This window comes from Acanthopagrus latus, chromosome 3, assembly GCF_904848185.1.
Source record: "Acanthopagrus latus isolate v.2019 chromosome 3, fAcaLat1.1, whole genome shotgun sequence".
NCBI lineage: Eukaryota > Metazoa > Chordata > Actinopteri > Spariformes > Sparidae > Acanthopagrus > Acanthopagrus latus.
The window spans coordinates 12,653,845-12,674,275 of NC_051041.1; the positions used below are offsets into that span (position 1 = coordinate 12,653,845).

A 20,431-nucleotide genomic window follows, 5' to 3' on the forward strand; every position below is an offset into this window, starting at 1 on the left:
AAAAAATAACATTTGAAACAAAAAAATAATGAAATATTAATTTAGCCACCATTTATTTACTGATATCTCCAGTTCTGATGTGTGCTATTCAATTAAACAAAACTAGAGAGCTACAATTGGAAGAAAGTTGAAAACATACACTGTATATAAAGGATTTTCAATAAAAGTATATAACGTTATCTACAGTATTATTTAAACTGGACAGCCTTCACTGTACATGCTCTGCTGCTCTCTGTTAGCTAGTTACTCCATCGCTAGGGGGCGATAGTGCCGTTAGTAACGCTTGTTTCTGCTTCCGCTTATTTAATGACGTCGTCACAGCGCGACTAAAACGTTACGCTTACAACAGCGGCCTGTGTTTTCACTTGAACGCTGTAATTTTTCTCTTCGGTGGAGGATTTGTCTCTACAGTCCGTCACCATGAAACTAGTCAGGTAAGTAGTTGTGAAAAGTCACCGTTTATTGAGTGCTGTGATATCAAGTGGTATACATTTTGCGCTGCGGATGGATGGATTAGGATGTGAACGGAGAGGCGGTGATGAGGCGGGAAGCGGTGAATGAAATGAATGGAGGCTAGCCTGGGATACAATGGTCGGACACCAGGCTCGGAAAAAAAAACCCAAAGATGCATGCACACACGATGTGTTCTTTGTTACGTATTCAGTAGCGACTTATGTCGTATTAAATAAAGGAATTATAGTCGCACTGTTTGCCAATTAGCTTCATCAAACATTAGCTCATTCACGGGCCCTGTCTGTGTTGTTTGGCTATTCTCTGCGAACTTCTGTTAACGCTAGCATTTAGCGGCATGAGTATAAAACATGAACTGTATTCAGAAATGTTCCAAATTATCTATTTCTCATTGCCAAATAAAACTGGAGGTATTTTACTATGTGAATATCACCTCACCAGTGTACTCTGTTTGGGTGCGGAAAGCTGCACAACCAGTGGCTAACGCTTGCTAGCAAGCTAACTTCAGGCTAGCAGAAATTTATACACTATGTCGTGTCGCCGTGTTTATGTAGAGTTGTAGAATGTTGGGCTCAGAGATAGATGTGACATTATTTTGCTCAATACCTGCAGATTTTTGATGAAACTCAGCCATGAGACAGTTACCATTGAACTGAAGAATGGCACCCAGGTCCATGGAACCATCACAGGTAAGTTGATACAATGTTTCGGGCTTCCTCTTTGCGGGTTAGTGGTGAATATACATCTTAATTAGTAGTCAGTTTATTAGACTCACCCAGCTTAAGCTGGTACAACCGTGTGCAACAGTCCTGCAATAGACTCGACAGACATAGTAAGCCAAATGTTATTTGAACTAGTCAGTGAGATTTTGATTTAATTTTAAGTTCATTTTAGAAACTGCAGGTTATGGACCCTGGTGTGTGTCACACCCATTCACCACCAAGAATTCTCCTGCCTGGGTTTCTTCCATTTACTCTTTGAGTCATCAGACTGTAAAACTGTGCTTCAAGCTGCATGTCTTTGAAGGACACAGCCTGGTTAATCAGTGTGAAATAATGACTAGTGCTGAGAATTCAAGTTACACACAGAGATGACAGTAGCTCTGCTGTGATTGTCCATATTGATATTAAAATGAGTGATCATATAGAGGATTAAAGGTAGCAACGTTTCTTGAAGATTTTTAAGTTTACTGACAGTTTCCAGCCAGGCTTGCATTGCATCTTTCCAGGAGTTTAGTTTACTTGTCTTCACTTAAACACGAGGCAGGGTAACTTTAGAAAAGCTCACATTTTCTGGTGTGAAAATGCTTGATGTTTAGGGGCTCAACAGTTTCAACAGGGGCTCAAAAAGTTTCCAAGTTTAGCTGACTTAGCATGGACATCTTCTCAATCTTTGGTCGCATCTACCTTCATTTTATTCTTTGTAGATTTAAATTAATTTTGGCGTCTCCAATTTTTCACGTGTTCTGTTTCTTTTCCTCTGTCTTTCAGGTGTTGATGTGAGCATGAACACCCACCTGAAGGCAGTGAAAATGACCCTGAAAAACAGGGAGCCCACCCAGCTGGAATCACTGAGTATCCGTGGCAACAATATTCGCTACTTTATTCTCCCTGACAGCCTCCCGTTGGACACCTTGCTGGTCGACATTGAGCCCAAGATAAAGTCCAAGAAGAGGGAAGCAGGTGAGATATCTCAAAACATTACAGAGTGATTTGGCGGGGAGGTAACCATAGTGCAGCACACAAGGCATTATGTGTGCCGTCCTTGTATTTGAAAGTACATATTGTGCCAAAACATTTATGCAGTCTAGTTATGCAGGCCTGCTTGACATCACTTTGGTTGAGTGCATGGGCACCTCAGAAATGTCTTTTAACTTCAACTTTATTGTGGAAAAAAGTGACAGTTTTGTGCTTTATTGTTCTGTGTGGTAAATTATAATCTGACTTCAAATCACTGACATTGACAATCATAGAATTCTGATCAGGACATATTGGGCTTCATACTGTGATTCACCAGTGTCTCCTCTTCCTGCTAAATTTTCTCACAGTGATGCTGTTAGACACAGTTGCCCAGGTATGTCTAAACTATTCCATAAAGAGCCGTGTGGCTGCAGGTTTGTATTCCAACCAGTCAAGAGCACAGTTTGACCAACCAACTTTCTGAAGACTGGGATCAGTTGATTAAATGAGTCAGGTCTGGTGTGCTGCTGCTTGTTTGAAAAGAAAACCTGCAGCCACATCGGCACCCTTGTGGAATAGTTTGGACATGCCTGGAGTAGCTCCATTCACAGTTTATATGCAGATATCCTGCACCAATTCTTTGCACCCTCCTCTGTGAGAAAGTTTCAAATGAGGCGAGGGGTGAAATTTCCCTGCGCCTCCGGAGGTAGTATTGGAGTTCACAGCACTTGCAATCTGAACCTGTTAATGGATAAGCGGGTGCATCAGTCTTACAGAACTTTAACTCACCAAGTGTTTGTGTTGGAGGGGGAAAAAATCGCCACAACGGTCAGCCCTCCCAACCTGAGTGTTCAGTTAACTTTCCCCCAGAAAACAGCCTCCCTCCCCATAAGTAAGAGAGTCAGACAGGATCCAGTTTACTGATAGCGATTATGTAATTTACAGCGAGAAACTTGACTTTGTCACCTTCAGGATGCATGATGGTTCAGGATCTCAATCAGAACACATTATAACAGCATCCACATGATTATAAGGACACCGGAGGGAGTCGCGTTGAAAAATACGGACGCCATTATCTTGTCATGTACATCGCGCCTGTTTTGTATCCATGCTTGTTTCTGTGTGAACAAACAACAGTGGAGAAAAAGTGAACCACTGCTGCAGTGATAATGTGGCATCTTTGTGTGAAAAGGGCTAGTGTATCCTCCCTCCATTATTCTTAGGCTCTGGCTGACATCAGTATCACCTTTTTTGTTTGACTCCTGTCTTGTTACTGATGTAGTTTTTTCTTCACCAGGACACAGAAATTACACAAATCTTTGCCTTCGGTCCACAAACATTTCACTATTAATTGACTAAAGCTTTGTGAGGAATCTTTTTCTGTACATTATTTAGATAGAAATGAAACATTATCGTGGATTCATGAAGTAATGAGTGAGATTAAGGTGTTAAAGTCAGTGTGTGTTCTCTTGGTCACTGTAGCATAGTTTTGAGGTGGTGTTTTCTAATGTTTTGTTAATTTATGGTCAGTGCAGGACTATAAGCGTATCCAAATTTCTTGTTCATTGGGAAATACCTTGAAAGTTAATTGTGACATTCTAAATGCAATTGATTGCTTTTCTTTTTTTGGTGAGAAAAACTTGTGAGATCGGTGTCTTTCGAATTTCAATCAAGTCTTAAATATGAGATAACTCGGTGTTACCTTCTCTGTATAATGGCAGTAAGAGACTGTGGAAACATTTGTTGCAGCAGGAACTTTATGGGGTTTTATGTGTGTGGACAGATTTTTAAAAATGGCCTTAAGTCATTATGTCAGCTTATTACAAACAACCAGTTAGGCACTTGCGAGGATGGTCACTTGATACAAAGAAACCGTACTCGACACATTATGATTCTTCTTTATGATTTGAATTGCATATTTAATGGCAGGGATGCAGATTTTATAGGATACATGTGTCTTAGTCAGTTCTGGGTTTTTAAATTCTCTTAGCAGGAAAAAAATCTTTACTTTATAAAACACAACACACTGGGATTTTGATTGTCTTATGCGAATTGCTTCCTGGCCTTCATGCCTAGCAAGGATTTTGTATACTTGTAGAAAATAATTGATATTCATTTATTGGTTCAGCTGGTCTAAGTGTTGTGTGGCCCATGACTACCCTACAATACCCAACATGCCAGCCAAAGTTTGATGTTGCTGACCATCACTCATCTGTGTCTTCTCAGTGGCTGGACGGGGACGAGGCAGAGGACGAGGGCGTGGCAGAGGAAGAGGACGAGGCCGGGGTGGCCCAAGAAGATGATCACCCGGCCGCACATTTGTTGGCCACCACCTCACTGTTTGTACAGGATTTTTTTTTTTTTCTTTTTTTCTTTTTTCTCAAAGGAAACCTTTTGTGAATTTCCATGTGTTTTTGTTCAAATTTTGTTTTTCTTTTTTGTACAATAAAATCCTTATATAGAGGATAAATTTGACTCTGTATTATTGCTTCTTTACAGGGTTTGTGTCATCCATTTTGTTTACATCATGTTTGCATCACATGGTTGAATAAAGAGTTTTGTGTTTGTGTATTCCCCAATTTTCCCTGGTCTAAAAATGAAAAGGTCCAAACATAACAAGGCAACTGGTGTCAGAATCTGAATCACAGAGCAGTGTCATTTCATGACAGTGCATACATTGTAATCTTTATTGGCACTGGGGGAAGACACATTTCCACACCAAACTCTTCATTCAACTATGTGAATAAAGATTACACCCAGTTATATCTTAACGGAATAAATTACCATCTATGAGAATGTTACAAGCCAGTACATTTGGCTAGATGCTGTTTATGGAAAATTCTTCAATCAATGATTGATAAACCTCTGGGCTTGAGGATTTTGGCTATTTTTAAAAACAATGAGTTTAGTGCATCTGTAGAGACCTTACTTACCTTATATGGGCTACCATACAATTGCTTATCTGTTTCATATTCAGCTAAATTAATCTGGTTTTATACACACACACAGGCTATCATGCACATGGGTCAGTGAGCTTTGGCCACCCAAGACCCTGCTCCGTCCTTGGGCCACGTTTGATGACGGATACTGACACTGACGTTTTCTTTGTTCCTTTAACTTGTCACCCATCTGTGGTTGTAAAACTTATTTTGGTGGGGCCCTGAGTTAAATTATGTAACAATAATTGTCTAAGACACAAGGCCCCCTTAGTAACGCTTCAGTATTTCGTTTCAGATGTTTTTATTGGAGCACGTTGTTACAGTTATTTATAGCATACATATCTATGAGCGCAATACACAACACTTCAGTATTTTAACTTGTTTTTCCGGTTTTTCTTTTTTTTTCCCCACACATAAACTTTGAGTACATCATGTTCACTTGCTGCCAAATATACAGGTGCCATGATGAGTTAAGTGTAATTCACCTCAGCCGTCAGTGATCATAATGTTATGCCTAATAGGTGGAGAGAGAGAGAGAGAGATTGTTAGAGATAATTCTCTGGGTGTTGCTTTAAATGCCGTCCGGCCCATCAATGCTCCGGCGGCGGCGAGAATAAGACAGTTCCCTGAGAAGACCCCGGACGCGGACTGTGGCACGCCAGCGAATCATTGATATGTCTAGGCTTGCTGTGCTCTTACTGTGTGTCTCGTCAATCCGGACGGAGCCCACCGAAGAATACAGGAACATGACTGCTGCTGCTAATGGCCGCTTCATGTATTTCGCCTTTGGAAGCAACTTGTTGAAGGAAAGGCTGCAACTGGCGAACCCCTCGGCGGTATTCTGCTCCACTGGCCGACTGAAGGTAATCAGTTACACCCGGCACCTGTGATATGCGTTATTAGCGATGTGACGCTCAGGACGTGTGGAAACCCGGGTAGCAGTTAGCTAACAAGCTCCCATCCGTACAGACTGGCAGTATATGTAAATGAATTATTAACGTTAATGAATTGTGTCACACAGTTACATGCCTGAAAGTCAAATCATTTTCAAGTGGAGACCGTTGTTTCAGTCGTTCTCCTTATTTTACATGAATAACGTTTCAGCGTGGGCTAGCTCACGTAGTTATCTTAATGCCCGTGTATGAACCGCCGTGTTGCTAAGGGAAACCGACTAGCTAGCGTTAACTAACCAGTTATAACCGCAGTTCGTATACTATAGTTACTGTATTGCTAGTTGTGGTAACATGGATTATATTCTGGTATTACATTTGGTTGACGTGAAACTGTTATACTTGGGACAACTCAGAACGGTACAAATACTAATTTAACTCAAGTCATAACTGGTAATTTCCCATGACCCGCTCGACTCTGCCTCTGATTGGCTAGTACTCATTGCCGTCGTTAGTTTGATACGCTACGGTGTCGTGGTAGCCAATCAGAGGCGGGCCATTCCTTCACCGACCTGGTAGAAACACGTCTCCGTCTGTAGCAGGTGTTCTGGCCCTATTTGGTGAACAATCACATTCTGTGATAATACCACCGACGCATATTATTGTTATCATTATTAAGTCGTATCCATGTGCTTCCTGGTTAAGTGGTCTAATGATCCATTGAAATACGTTGTCCCATTAATGAAAACACATGACTTTGGACCGGGTCCATTATATTCACACACTAGTCCGCATAAATGACCGAACAACCAGCTGCAACAACAGTGGCCCAGGAGGCTCAATGGGGACTCTGCTGGATACACTAACATGACAGCCCTCTTTACGTCACAGTGGAATAAAAGGCATTTTGTTTAAAATACACAGCACCTCTTCACCCTTTGTCCCCGACCCCCATCACCACCCCCTGTACGTTTTGTTTGTGTGTGTGCACAGAACTATGCATTGAACTTTGGCCTGTGGGAGAAACATGCACAGAGCACTTGGCATGGTGGAGTGGCCACCATCGAGTCCCATCCAGGCGCTGAAGTATGGGGGGTCATCTGGACTTTGAGCAATGAGCACCTCAATAGCCTGGACAAGTGAGACACATTAACACACCACTGTTTCAGTTCAGTTCAGCGGGTAATATGTTTCATTTTAACCAACACAGTATGGTTCATCTTTCTGTTTCCTCAGCCAGGAAGGGGTGAGCCGGGGCATGTACTCTCCTCTGGAGGTTTCAGTAGAGACTGATAACGGACCGATGCTCTGCAGAACTTACCAGATGAACAACTTCCACGCCTGTCCTCCGTCTCCCCAGTACAAACAGGTGTGTGTGCGTAAAACACAGATAACGGGTCCAAATACAACACACTTGGAGCTGTTCTGTGGTCATAAGGAAACCACTTCTCCAAGTCCATTTTTTTGTGGCAAAATCAAAATGTCAATTTGAATGTTTGTCTCCCTCTGTGTTTCATACAAGGTGGTGTGTCTGGGTGCAGAGCAGAATGGACTCCCCGCGGAGTACCTGAAGAGGCTGGAGGCCATTCAAACCAACAATTACAGCGGCCCCACGATCCTCGATCAAATCAAACCAGTTATGAAGCAGTAGAGATGAAAAGTTTGCATTACTGACTTTGGAAAAATCAGTTGATGGAACAGCCGCACCAAGGTTCACAGAGCCAAAACAAGATGAAGTACTGAAGAGTTACTAAGGGGCCCTTGTGTTTAAGACGATTATTAACAGTCACATAACTTGTCTCAAGGCCCCACCATAAAAAAAAAAAAAGCTTTACAACCACAGATGGGTGACAAGTTAAAGGAACAAAGCGTCTGAATGAGAGTCAGGCTTCCAGGAGCCACAGCATGAATGCTCTTTGCACAGTCCCTTATTTACTTATACAGTGTGTATACAATCAGGTTAAGCTTTTAACTAAACACTAACAGCTTAAAACACTAAATAAAAGGCAAAATATTGCTTAAACAAATATGAACACTTTCTTTCCCTCTTTCAGTGAGTGTTTGTCATGGTAGTTTGTCTACTTTTTTTTAAAGTATATCCCTGGCAAAAATCTAATACGATAACATGTATCTCTTTTGCAAGACAGTATAACACAGTATAGTATTTAGTATAGCAGATACAAATACTGACATAGAGCAGTACAGACAGACAAACAGATCCTAAGATAAAAGTTTATATTATTTGGTGTTGTGATGGTAAACCTTGGTGCACTGAAGCATCTGCATTTGATTTCTCTACTCCATTACTCAGGTTTTTCCCTTTAACTTGTTCCATCTGTAGTTTTAGGACAATAAAGACATATTTTTTTCCCACAATGAAAATTCAGTCATTATTTATTCACCCTCATGCTGATTGAACTCTGAAGGATCAAGTTTTTTCAAATCAATTTGGGATCTCACGGCTCCAGGACAGTTGGATAATGTTGGACAAGCTGCAGAGACATAATATTTATTTATCAATTAGTCGGTTGTTTTGTCGCTTTCAAGACAAGACCCCAGCCACTACAGTTGTTGAGAATGCTGCAATGCCGTTTTTCTGTGAAGCTCCAGAAATGGTTTTGGGCTACTAAGAGTCGCTTGACTTTCCATCAGCATGGTGGCGAGTAAATGATGACAGAATTAAAAACGTTTGGGTGAACTTATCCTTTTAGGTCAAGGCTGAAGGACTCCTACTCTGATATGGAAGTGATTTTGCACCTCTGTGTGGCCAGAAATGAGTAGGGCATGCAATGAGATGTTTAGCTGCACACAACACACAACTTTTCTTTATATTTTAGTGCTGCTATCAAGCAATTAATTTGAGTTGCTGACAAGTGTGTTGAAGAATCATAATACTGTATGCCAGAATGTATGTGGCAGGTAGGAATTTTTTTATTAAACACTGATGAAACACCTGTGTAACTTTTATTGCACTGCCTTTATTTTCAATATGACTTCAACTGCTGATAAAGGAGGACGTGTGGAGGGAGGCTATTCAAGGTCATTCAGTTACACATGGAATAAAACATACCTTGGGGTGCTTTCCAGTGGCTCAATTTAAAATTAAATTCTTTATTGCAAAATGGAAAAATAAAAATTAATGAACAATTTACGTAAAAGGAAACCACTTTATTTTTTTTTACAACACAGTGGCCTTGGACAGAATGAGAATTTGTATCCCTCCTAATATTTTTGATCCTCTAGGAATTATAGAAAATACATGTATAGTACAAAAAAACACAGCTGTCAGGAGAACAGAAGATATATATGTTGAACACCCAATAACATGTTTATGTTTTGTTGAATCTCTAGGTAAATTTCCACAAGTCTATGCAAATATGTAGACTTCACAATGGCACAAATCATAATTTCATCTGACAATAGAACAAAGGCTCATGCAAGCAACATGTTCAGAGATTTAGAATAACCTAGTGTTCATTCAGCAGGGAATTCAGCAAACCTGACAACTCTAACATCTGTACGATCGGAAGAATTTGGCTTCAAGGTTACATTCACCGAAAACAGTCTGCAGAAGCTGGTGCCCAAGAAACATTTCCTCCTTACACTGTTTATATGTTGAGAGATGGAGTGGTTTGAAAAAAATCAAAACAACAACAACCAAATAAGGGGTGACGAAGATAAGCAGTGACACACATAGGTCCAAATATGTAAAAACAAACACCAATTTATAAAGAAAACCATAATATAATTATAATAATTATAATAAAAATAATAATAATAATAATAATAATAATAATAACAAACTATGGTGAAGTTTGCAGACAAGGAATTGGAAATTTGTACAAAAGGGTTTAAATAAAAAAAGGAGCAGGAGAGACAGGAAGCAGCTACGAAGAGCAAATCAGTGCTTAAAATGAAGTCAGTGGCCATTGTTGAGTGATTGTAACATCTGTCTCTAAAAGGAGCATCACAACATGACTCTTTATTGTACGTGAAACTCGGGACAGCATACTGAAGTCAAATGAAGCACTACCAGTGAAGGCTACATTAGTTAACCTCCCTCACTCAGGTAACTTGTATGTCAGGAAATGCATTTTATGCACTGCAGGATGAACTTCTCTAGTAACTGTTAACACAAAAGGCCATTATATGGGTCAAAGGTCATTTAAGTATCTGTTTTAATTCAAGGACATCTGCATTTGAATTATTAGCAGTTTTCAGTTTGTTCTAATGTCACACATCTCTGAGTTCATTCCATCGGCCCCACCTGTTTTCCCTCTCTAACTTTCTCAGTTCCACTTTAATCCATCAGTTCTGGTCCAGCCTCACTACCTTCCATCTGTTCTGTTGAATCGGCGGATGGCTGCTCTGCGGTATCGGCCGCCTGATACTCTGGGATGCGGAGATTGTGCTTGACTTTGCTCATTTCCGTCATGTTGAAGCCGAGGAGGATGGCGGCTTTGTTCCTCTTGAGACTCTTCATGCATTTGCTTCGCTTCTTGCTGAAGTGGGCTGCCAGCTCTGCTTTGGTGAGGGACAGCCTCCTGCACAGCTCGTCAGTCTCGGCTTTGGTTGCGTAGGGGTTCAGGTTAAAGTATTTGGAAATGAAGTCCCTGCGCTCCTCGCCGCAGCGGCGCTCCACCGCGGTGGGCTCCAACGCCAGCTTCACTGTGGGGTCGCTCTGCACCGCAGGCTCCGGTGGGGGCAGCAGCTTCTCCTGCTCTCGCTTCTTGCGCATGGCCGCCCGCTGTTCTCGCTCACGTTTGTTCACCTCGATGACCTCCTTCAGTGCAGCTTCTAGCCTCTTCTTAGACTGCATCTCTGCCGCTGTTTCTGAAGGCGCGGCAGGGGGTGCAGCTGGAACCACACGGGCCGGCGCTAAAGCTTGTTTCACGGTCATCCCTTGTGGCACTTGTAGAAAGTAGAGTCCGGACGGCTGACTGAACTGCTGAGCTGGTTTTGGTGGCTGCTGCTGCTGCTGCTGCTGCTGCTGCTGCTGCTGCTGCTGCTGTTGCTGTTGCTGTTGCTGCGGCGGCGGCGGCGGCAGCGGCGGTGGAGGCAGCGGCGGCAGCGGTGGTGGTGGTGCTGCTGCTGCAGGTTTGGGGGGCGGTGGTTGTTTTGGGGAACACCTGCATCGCTGGATGTGGAGCATAACCGCCTGCTGGGTGACCTTCCCCGTGTACACACCATTACAGTATATGCACTTGAAAGCCTCCGTCTTGAGGATGGCGTGAATGGTGGGTGCTACAAAGTGTTTTTGTTTCAGGTGCTCGAGGTGTTTGGATTCATTCTGAAACTTTTCATTGCAGAAGGGACAGTAAGAGCTGTTGACTTTCACAGGTGCTGGGCAGATCTCTGTCTGGTTGCTGGGCTGCAACTTAAAGAAGATCAGGTCGAGGGAATTCGTGACGAGAGCGAGATTGACCTCGGTGTCACCTAAGACCTCTTTCGGTGCTGTGGTGTGGACATCGAAGTAAGGGAAGAGGATTCCTCCAACGCCTTTTGAATAGACCCTGTACTTCTGTCTCAAAAAGTCACAGTATGCCTTGCTTGAGGGATTGTGGTGCTTCACGTGCTCAGCAAGCTGTTTGATTGAAAAGAACAAAGCTGAGCAGTACAAACAGTTGAGGCCATGCAGCAGGTGCTGGAAGACACTTTTTTCTGATAGCAGAATTTTGCACGTTAGACATTTGACAGTTTTATCAGGCATTTTCTTCAAAAACGCTGCTCGTGCCGCCACACTTTCTGACTTGGTTGTGTTGGATTTTGTCTGGTGAGCGACCTCTGTGTGCATGTCAAAGACGTTTGAAGGAAACAGTTCGTTGCAGAGAGGACAGGTAATCCATTTCTTAGTTTGAGGTGAGGTGTTACTTGTTTGCTCAACAGTCTTGAGAGGGGTGCTTGTGCTCTGAGAGACGGGCACTGCTACTTGCAGTGGTGCGAAAGTGTATGTGGGCATGCCGTTCATCTTGTTGCCGGTGGGGATCAGGTGACTCAACAGGGACTGTGAAGTCAGCATTGTGCCTTGCAGGGCCATTTGGTTTGTTGAGGCGTTTTGCATAACCACATTCGGCTTGGATATAGCTCCAGGTCCAGCTGCCATGTTGGCCTGCAGTCCTGATGGAAAAACAAACTGCTGCGCTTGTTGAGTCTGTTGTGGCGGAGCAGAAGCAGGAGTTAACGTCACCGGTGCCTGTTTCAGAGACACATTCGACACTGTGGGGAGCTGGACCATAGATGGTCCTTGGGGCAAAGCACTTCGGAGGGATATCGTAGCACCGGGCTGGAGCAAACCTTTGGCCTCAGCACTAGCTAGCTGCACTAGTGCCGATGCCTGAGGGGGAAGGAACGCTTGGTTGGTTCCAGGGGTACAGATGAGAGTAGTACTGTTTGTAGTTCCTTGCAACTGCTGTAATGCCAACAAAGTCCCAGCAGGCTGGCCATTACTCGGCAAAACCAAGGACTTACTGTTGAACATCTGAGGTTGCTGTGGTTTGGGAGCAATATTCGGAAATGTCACAAACAGCCCATTCCCATTGGGTGTTGATTTAATTGTGTAGTTCTTGTTCTCGTAAATCATATGCTGCACTTGTGTGCTGACCGAATAGTGTGATGGCTCAACAAGCATGTGATGCAACATCTGGTCTAGGTTTCCAGTGTTCACCCGACAGACCTTGCAGCAGTAGATCTTAACAGTTGTGGTGCCTTGAAGGTTCAATCTGTAGCCAATGTACTGCTCTGCCAAACTGTCCAGGTGCTTGAGAATGATGTGCTTCTTCATGGCAAAGATAGAAGAGGTCGGAAATCCACATCTTCGACACTGATACCTCTCATTTCCGCGATGGGTGGCGAGAGCACTCTCCCTTGGAGGTGGCAAACTGGTGCTGCTGAGTTTGGTGTGGAAGAACAGTATGTGCCTCTTGACAACCTTGGGGTGGCCGATGAAGAGGCACTGAGAGCAGGATGCCAGCGCGCACATCGACTGTACGTACGCATGGCAGCGAGAGACGTGGCTCCTGAAGTTGTAGATGTTCTGTGAGGAGTACTTGCACATGGTGCAGCACAGAGATCGAGATCGATAGGGCCACTGAATAAAAAGAAGAAAAAAAACAGCGTTAGGTTGAAAAACACTCCAGTAATCTTTTTTATGAAGAGGATTTTCTTTAAAGCTGTCAACAGGAGTGAAGCGTCATATTTACCTTTTTCTGTTGTCTGCTATTATATCCATACGTGAAGTCGAACCACTCAGTTTCCTGAAAGGCCTCGTCTTCATCTGTGTTCTTCTCATCTGAGGCTTTCTCGTCCGAGCTTTTCTCGTTTGACTTTTTTTGCTTGAGATCCTGCACAGTAAACAGCACACAAACAAACTCATGTCAAGGATCTGAAGCCGTGCCACAATGTAAAAAACATTTAAAGTTCTGCATTCCAAATTGCTTCACAGTAAACAAAGATTAGCAGTAAAATATACAAGTCTCAAACATGAGTTGAGTGTGACTTTATTATACACTGCCTGGCCAAAAAAGTCACCACTGGGAGTTAACTTAGCAAATAGGTCAGAGCCTTCCATTGGATAATTACTGCGGTGGTTAATAAGCTTCAGCTGGCAACAAGTTGTTTAAATCCAACCGACGCGGTGAGCAGCTTGTAACAACCATGTCGGAAAACATATCCTGTGGTCGTGGAAAAAATGTTACTCTGTTTCAGAAGATCAAATTATTGGCCTGTATTGGCCAAAGACAACAACTAAGGAGATTGCTACTACTTTACTACTAAAATGGGATTAAGAGCTGTCCCACGCAATATTGAAACCTGGAAGGAACAGATGTGTTTGAAAACAAAAATCCACACGCACAATGCAAAGAGAACTGAAGGGATTGGGACTAAACGGCCATGTAGCCTTAAGAAAAACCACTTCCCAGTGAGGCTAATCAGAAAAAAAGAAAGGCTTCAATTTGCTAGGGAGGTCAGCTGACTACATAAATATACTCAACGACCAGGTTTTTCCATCAATAGGTTTTTTTCTTCCCCAATGGCACGGGCATATTCCAAGATGATAATGCCAAGATTCATCGGGCTCAAATTGTGAAAGAGTGGTTAAGAGTGCAGGAGACGTCATTTTCACACATGAACTGGCCACCACAGCGTCCAGACCTTAAGCCCATTGAGATTCTTTGGGAAGTGCCGATGAATACTTAACCCAGAGGCCCAAATCTCCCATCATCAGTCCAACTCTGGATGGAAATAAATCCTGTGACATTGCATACACGTATCAAAACAATGCCACGGCGAATGCAGGCTATGGTCAAACCTAAAGATGGTCCAGCAAAACAGCAGAGTGTGTGACCTTTTGTTGGGCCGAAAACAACTGGAAAGGTCTTATTTGTGAGTGCTAACCCGTTTCCTTTGGACTGCTTTCTCAATCAGGGCTAGCAATGTAAAATGCAGGATAAGCCCAAGGATGCATCATTAGTTCAAACTTGGATCCTGCAACTTTTGCCATATTTCGTTTATTTTAGCATGCTGGAGCAATGTTATTAAGCGTTTCTAAACAGTCTGTGTTAGACTGTGTTAGAATGATCTGCATCGAGAGATATTTCACTGAGTGTACAGCTGCAACCAGAGGCCAGAGTAAAATCTCAATAAAACAAATCAGTTTTAGTAATGCGGTACTTCATCTGTCCAAACAAACCAAGCGCTGCTTTTTATCAATGAGCCATCTGTTTCCTCACCTGTTGCTCTTCATAAATATCCAAATATATGAAAATATTTGACAGATCCAGGTACTTCATCACGTTGAGGCAGTCCTGCTCACTGATTTGCAACTTTACCCCAATATCATGGAAAATCAGTAGACAATTTGATTAACGTGACCATCATCATGGCACATTCAAATCTGATTTAATGTGTTTTAAGGATGGCTGTATTAAAATGTTTATACCCCAGATTTTAACAAACATAACCAAGCATTAACTGACTTATATTAATTTGAATCAACAATTTGATCAGCAGCTTTTATATGTAATGCAGGCTGGACTATTAGCATTGGATCAAGCACAGAGGTGAAACTTTTGGACAGAAACACTGATTATATTCATAAATCATCAGGAAGCGTATGTGCATATGCAACAAAACAAGCATAATGTTTACTTTTTGAGCTAGCCTGAAAAAAAAGGGACCTGCCATTGAGAAATAAAACAGAAAGTGGATGATTAAGATGGTGGGTCTATTTCAAGCCAACCTATTTCATGTGAAGTGTGAATTACACGTCTGCGTCATCAGTTATTCTCCAGGTTAAAACGTACCTGCAGAAATGTCTGACAGTCTTCCAGGCCGATCTCACTCAAGATGTTTTTCACTGCCTTGCGTGCCTTTCGGATCTTCTCAATATTTCCAACTGGGAGCTGATACATTCTTCCACACAATCCTTGAAAAAGCAAAGCAAGTAAAAATAAGTTAAATGTAATGGAGCAGAAGCACAAATACTTTATTCAAAACATAAAGCAAATATACAAAATGACTACAATCTGAGTGAAATATTTTGTAAGCCTGGCACATGAAATTGATTTACCTTTAAATTGTCAGTGTTATTTGACCCGTTTGACAGAATAGAACAAATATTATTATTATCATCATCATCATTGCAGTGGACTGTCACTCCGGCACATTAGGATATTTCACATGACATGCTATATAATTTATCCTTGTTGGTTAAAAATCTGGTTTAATTACATGAATTACACCAACACATGCATGTATAATGGCTTGGGGTTTAACAATAAATACCTCTTTCTCATCTCTACTGACTGAATATACTTTTCATTTTTTATTCTTTACCTTGCATGCATCTGCATACAGGTCTCTGAATTAGATTTATAGTTCTGGATCAAATGTAATCAAATCAGTAATAGGATGGAAGACAGAAATGGCATGTCATTGGTATCTGCCAATAAAAGCAATAATTTAAAAAAAAAACAAACATTGGCATAAAATTATCATTGTTTCCATATAACAAGTCAATTACATGACTTCAATTATGGGCACGTGATACAATCCATTGACTAGTACATGTACTTTTGAATTAGCGTTGTACACCTGCATCCGCCAGTGGGCCATGATGATAAGAGTAGGCATAACCACGTCAAGTCAAGTACAGGAGAGATTAAAAAAAAAAAAAAAAAAAGTGTAAAGTGTAAAACTACCCAAATTTCCACTCTAAACGTCTTGTAGAATTACAACTGACTCTTCCATTTGGTTCAATTAAAAAAACTGTACCGTGTAAGACATTAAGAACTATTATACCATGACAAACTGTACAGTGATTAAGGGATTTACAGCATTAAATTACCTATGGTGTCATATTTGATGCACGCTTCCTCAAACCATACTATCAACCCTGCCATAACTTCCTCTATGATAAATAGGTGGGTCAGCAGCAGATTGGCAAGGCATGTGCGTCTCAACCAGGAAGCAGCCATTTTAAAATTTGGTGAGTAAGGACAGCCTCCTGCAGTGCACTGTGAATCCACTAGAGGAGAATTAGCATGTGCCAGATTCTCATTAGTTTTGCTTTTTAACAGTAGGTTGTTTTGTTTTGTTGTTTTTTTTACAGGTAACTGCTGATCTTGTGGGAGATGTTAGAGATCTTAGGAACTCCTGAGAGAAATGGTGCTGTGTCAGTGGCATCTTTTTTTCCCACTGCAGCTCAAAATACAGTTGCTTGATGAAAAGAGTATTTAAATGAACAAAAGCAAACAGGAAATAGCACATACTGAGAAGACAGGATGGGGGGGGCGGTGGCTGCCTTGTTTTCATTCTTCCCAGTATCTGCCATTTTCAATCACTGCACTTAACTGTGGTAAATTAATAAGTGCAGTCTGTAGATCAACAAGCCCTGTCATCTGAATCTGTGTAGCAACTGAGTTGTCAAACGCCTTAGGTGTCCCTTTATATAACCTAATACTACTAACCAAAACACAACTTGCATGAAGATTGAATGATGAACTTACTACCATAAGAACTACGTGGTAACATGTGTCAACCGCAGCACGAGGATAACATCACTGGATCTAATTATAGTATCGTTACAATGTGTCAGGTAATTTTTGCCAACTTAAATGACCTGACACAATAAAAGCAGCAGCGTGCCTGTGTGGATATGATGTCTGCTAGCATCGCTGATACACACACAGCAACAACAAAATAACAACAACTGTGCAACAGCTGATTTCACTCTGGAGTGTCTGACAGTGCTGAGGTCTCCGTATAAATGATGCATCATTTCTAGTAATTTACCAAAGTGGGGAAAACTTTGCCAGTGTAAAGCGTCCATTTTGATTTTTAACCAACTAACTACCGCTGCAAACTAAAAACCTGTCCCTTAACTAGCCATCCGTACTGACACTGCTGTGCGTGTGCAGCCCACACTGGAGTGGTTAAAAAGCCCCGGGTGAGCACGCTGACAGCGGCGAGCCGGGTTCCCTAATCCGGCCACGCCGCTTCTCCCCTACTCGAGGATGCCCGCAGCTTCCTCACAGACATTTACCTCGTCCGATTTTCACCGTGGGTTAACGTTAGTTGTCGCTGTGCCACCTCCGTCAGGGCTAACGCTCTCCACTTCCACCGGCCCTCAACTGTGGGTCGGCAAGCTGCGTCTGCTCCCGGCGCTGCACGCAGATACTCATCCGAGCAGCATCCTCCGTACACACGCACCGCGCTGCGAAAACTGTGGTGAAATATGGAGGGTGGTGTTTGCAAACCTCTACCAGAGGTAAGTTATTTTTGGTCCAGCTTTTGTCCCTTTCTTCCCCTATTGAGGAAAAAATGGCGCTCAAGTTCAGGACATGACGTAGCAGCCCTCATTTGCATTTTGCACAAACTGACCAATGGGAGGCTTCTCAGCCTAAAATCTGAAAAACTTTTTATTCTCTCAACAAGACCGTCAGCTATTGCTCCAGAGTGCCCAGGTGGTGGCTTTCATAGTTGTGGTCCTCAATTTCATGTAATAACTCACTTGTTAATTGGACTTCTGGATTCTACAACAAATAGCTAGGTGTGGGGGCGTGGCTACTGCGACCCCCACTGGCAGTCACATGGTACATGACAGACACTAACCAATGGGCTGTCGAGAAAATGAGCTAAATGGGTGGTCCTTGCGCTGTGACGTCATATCATGCTACTTTTTGAAGCCAATTAACTCAAAGCACCATTTTGATAGGAGAGACAGTGAAACATATAGGTCAGATGTCTTTTAGCTAGCATAGCATAAAGTTATAGCACTGTTTAATATGTTTGACAATGACATTAACTTGAGTGGTTAGCTGCTTCCGCATAGTAACTTATGACAATTTAGCGAAACGAGAATTAATATTTTCATGCTTAACGATAACTATTTATGTATGAAAAAAAAAACATTTGTTTGGCCTTTCCAACAACAGACTTGTGATCATGTTTACGCACGATATGTTAACGCACAAGATAAACAAAATCCTAGCCACCTGTATGAATTACTACTAGTTAATTAACCTTTACGTACAAAGGAAATTTTGTTTTGAGTCAAATCCGTCAGTTAGTCAAAGTGACAATGTGATGTTACGCGTAAAGCTTCTTCGTTGTGACCTTGTGACTGAATATTTTTTGCGTTGCCAATTAACGGTTCCATTTTTTGACCACTGGGTCACTTGACTAGCTACTACACAGTACCACAAGCGCAGCTGTAAATACTCGCCTCACATATCCACACAAATGGATGCTGTTATCGGCCATTACCAATCCCTCACACAATACACCATTATCGTATTGTAACTTAACCACTGGGGAAGTTTAATGAAATTTTGTAGCAAGACGAAGTTTGATGTTAGATGACTAACGACTAAATTTGACTAGTGAGATCACACCTACCATGTGCTCATTGGTCCTGCAATGCAAATCATGATGGATGTGATATTCTTGGCAAACATAGGAGAGTAAACGTGTCATCATCTGTGATGGCCAATGGCTGTGCAGCTGAGTGCACTGCAACATGTTTAACCATGGCAACACTGTCATAACCTAAAGGTAAGACTGCCCAAGGACTGCCGAGTTGGTTACATCATCTCTAAACTCAAGGGGAGAAGGAAGTGAAAAGGGATCTCTATGTTGCGAGATTCCTTTTTAGCATAAACAATACAAGGTCATTCAGATAAAGCAATGAGTGAGCCACCCATCAGAATCAACCACTTCAGTTAACTTCAGCTCTTCAACGCCATTTTCCGATCCATCACATCAGTGCTGTAACCCTGTAATCACAACATCTATTTGTGTGTGCCATGGTGTGTTGTGTGTTTAGAAGTGTGTGCTTTGTTGTGCCTGGCAGACTCATAGGTTGTCCGCCACTGTATGTTATCATCATTGCCATCTCGATCAAACACACCACGACCATCTCTTCTGTCGAACACACCATGCTGTGTGGCAAATGAAAGTGAGTGAATGCTTCACACATCTATCAGTCTTATTGTGAATCACCTCAATTAAATGCTTTACATAAGACACTTAATTGGAGCCATGTTTCCCTCTCCTCCCCAGGTGGTCTCCTCTCTCACATACAGCACCAAAGACATGTTTCAGTGGCTGTAATCTATTTTGAAGCAGGGGAAAACAGAGGCCTCTCATTGAATATGTTTACATTCCTTTCTACTTGAGGTTTTAATGATGTTGGAACTCATGGCTGAGGCTAACTGCTACGAAATGTGCCTTTTTCATAAAATACAAATATCAGTACTTTAAAAAAATAATACATTTTAACAAGCAGCTGAGTGTCTTGTTTCGGGACACACTGATTTTAGTCTCTTGCACACAGACTGACCTTGCAACCTGATCTTAATCTTTACCCCTACATTTCTTTACTTGGTGAATTCCAAGATGTGTGGTCGGTTTGAAAGGTGCTTTGGGAAATAGAATGGGGATGGCCATCTGTATTTACTGTATTTTTCTGTTTTGAGGGAAAGCAGCAGGAAATTTTACACACATATATGGGTATATATATATATATATATATATATATATATATATATATATATATATATATATATATATATATATATATATATATATATATATATATTATATATATGGGTATATATATATATATTATATATATATTATATATATATATATATATATATATATATATATATATGGGTATATATATATTATATATTATATATATATATATATACTGTATATGGGTATATATATATATATATATATATATATATTATATATATATGGGTATATATGTATATATATATATGGGTATATATGTATATATATATATGGGTATATATGTATATATATATATATATGGGTATTATGTATATATATATATATATATATGGGTATATATATATATATATGGGTATATATGTATATATATATATATATATGGGTATATATATATATATGAACTCTAATGTAC

General features: G+C 41.4%; 3 protein-coding genes and 1 long non-coding RNA gene across 4 annotated transcripts; 3 read left to right on the top strand and 1 right to left on the bottom strand.

Annotated features, from left to right (window-relative positions):
• Positions 1 to 277: 277 nt before the first annotated feature.
• On the top strand, positions 278 to 4,625 carry snrpd1 (small nuclear ribonucleoprotein D1 polypeptide). Its single transcript, XM_037092671.1, has 4 exons — positions 278 to 434; positions 1,084 to 1,160; positions 1,962 to 2,153; positions 4,377 to 4,625. The coding sequence occupies exons 1-4, from the start codon at positions 421 to 423 to the stop codon at positions 4,451 to 4,453; spliced, it is 360 nt and encodes a 119-aa protein (XP_036948566.1). The 5' UTR covers positions 278 to 420; the 3' UTR covers positions 4,454 to 4,625.
• A 1,012-nt stretch (positions 4,626 to 5,637) lies between these two features.
• ggcta (gamma-glutamylcyclotransferase a) lies at positions 5,638 to 8,931 on the top strand. Its single transcript, XM_037092670.1, has 4 exons — positions 5,638 to 5,952; positions 6,973 to 7,118; positions 7,216 to 7,348; positions 7,502 to 8,931. Exons 1-4 carry the CDS (start codon positions 5,764 to 5,766, stop codon positions 7,628 to 7,630), a joined length of 597 nt encoding a protein of 198 aa, XP_036948565.1. The 5' UTR covers positions 5,638 to 5,763; the 3' UTR covers positions 7,631 to 8,931.
• Positions 8,932 to 9,132: 201 nt separating this feature from the next.
• On the bottom strand, positions 9,133 to 17,837 carry adnp2b (ADNP homeobox 2b). The gene is made up of 4 exons (XM_037092669.1): positions 17,522 to 17,837; positions 15,282 to 15,403; positions 13,179 to 13,319; positions 9,133 to 13,066 (listed from the first exon to the last, which is right to left on the bottom strand). Exons 2-4 carry the CDS (start codon positions 15,387 to 15,389, stop codon positions 10,280 to 10,282), a joined length of 3,036 nt encoding a protein of 1,011 aa, XP_036948564.1. The 5' UTR covers positions 15,390 to 15,403; positions 17,522 to 17,837; the 3' UTR covers positions 9,133 to 10,279.
• LOC119016637 lies at positions 17,607 to 19,757 on the top strand. Its single transcript, XR_005074214.1, has 3 exons — positions 17,607 to 17,746; positions 19,331 to 19,435; positions 19,540 to 19,757. It is a non-coding gene; the product is annotated as an uncharacterized LOC119016637 (long non-coding RNA).
• Positions 19,758 to 20,431: the final 674 nt, after the last annotated feature.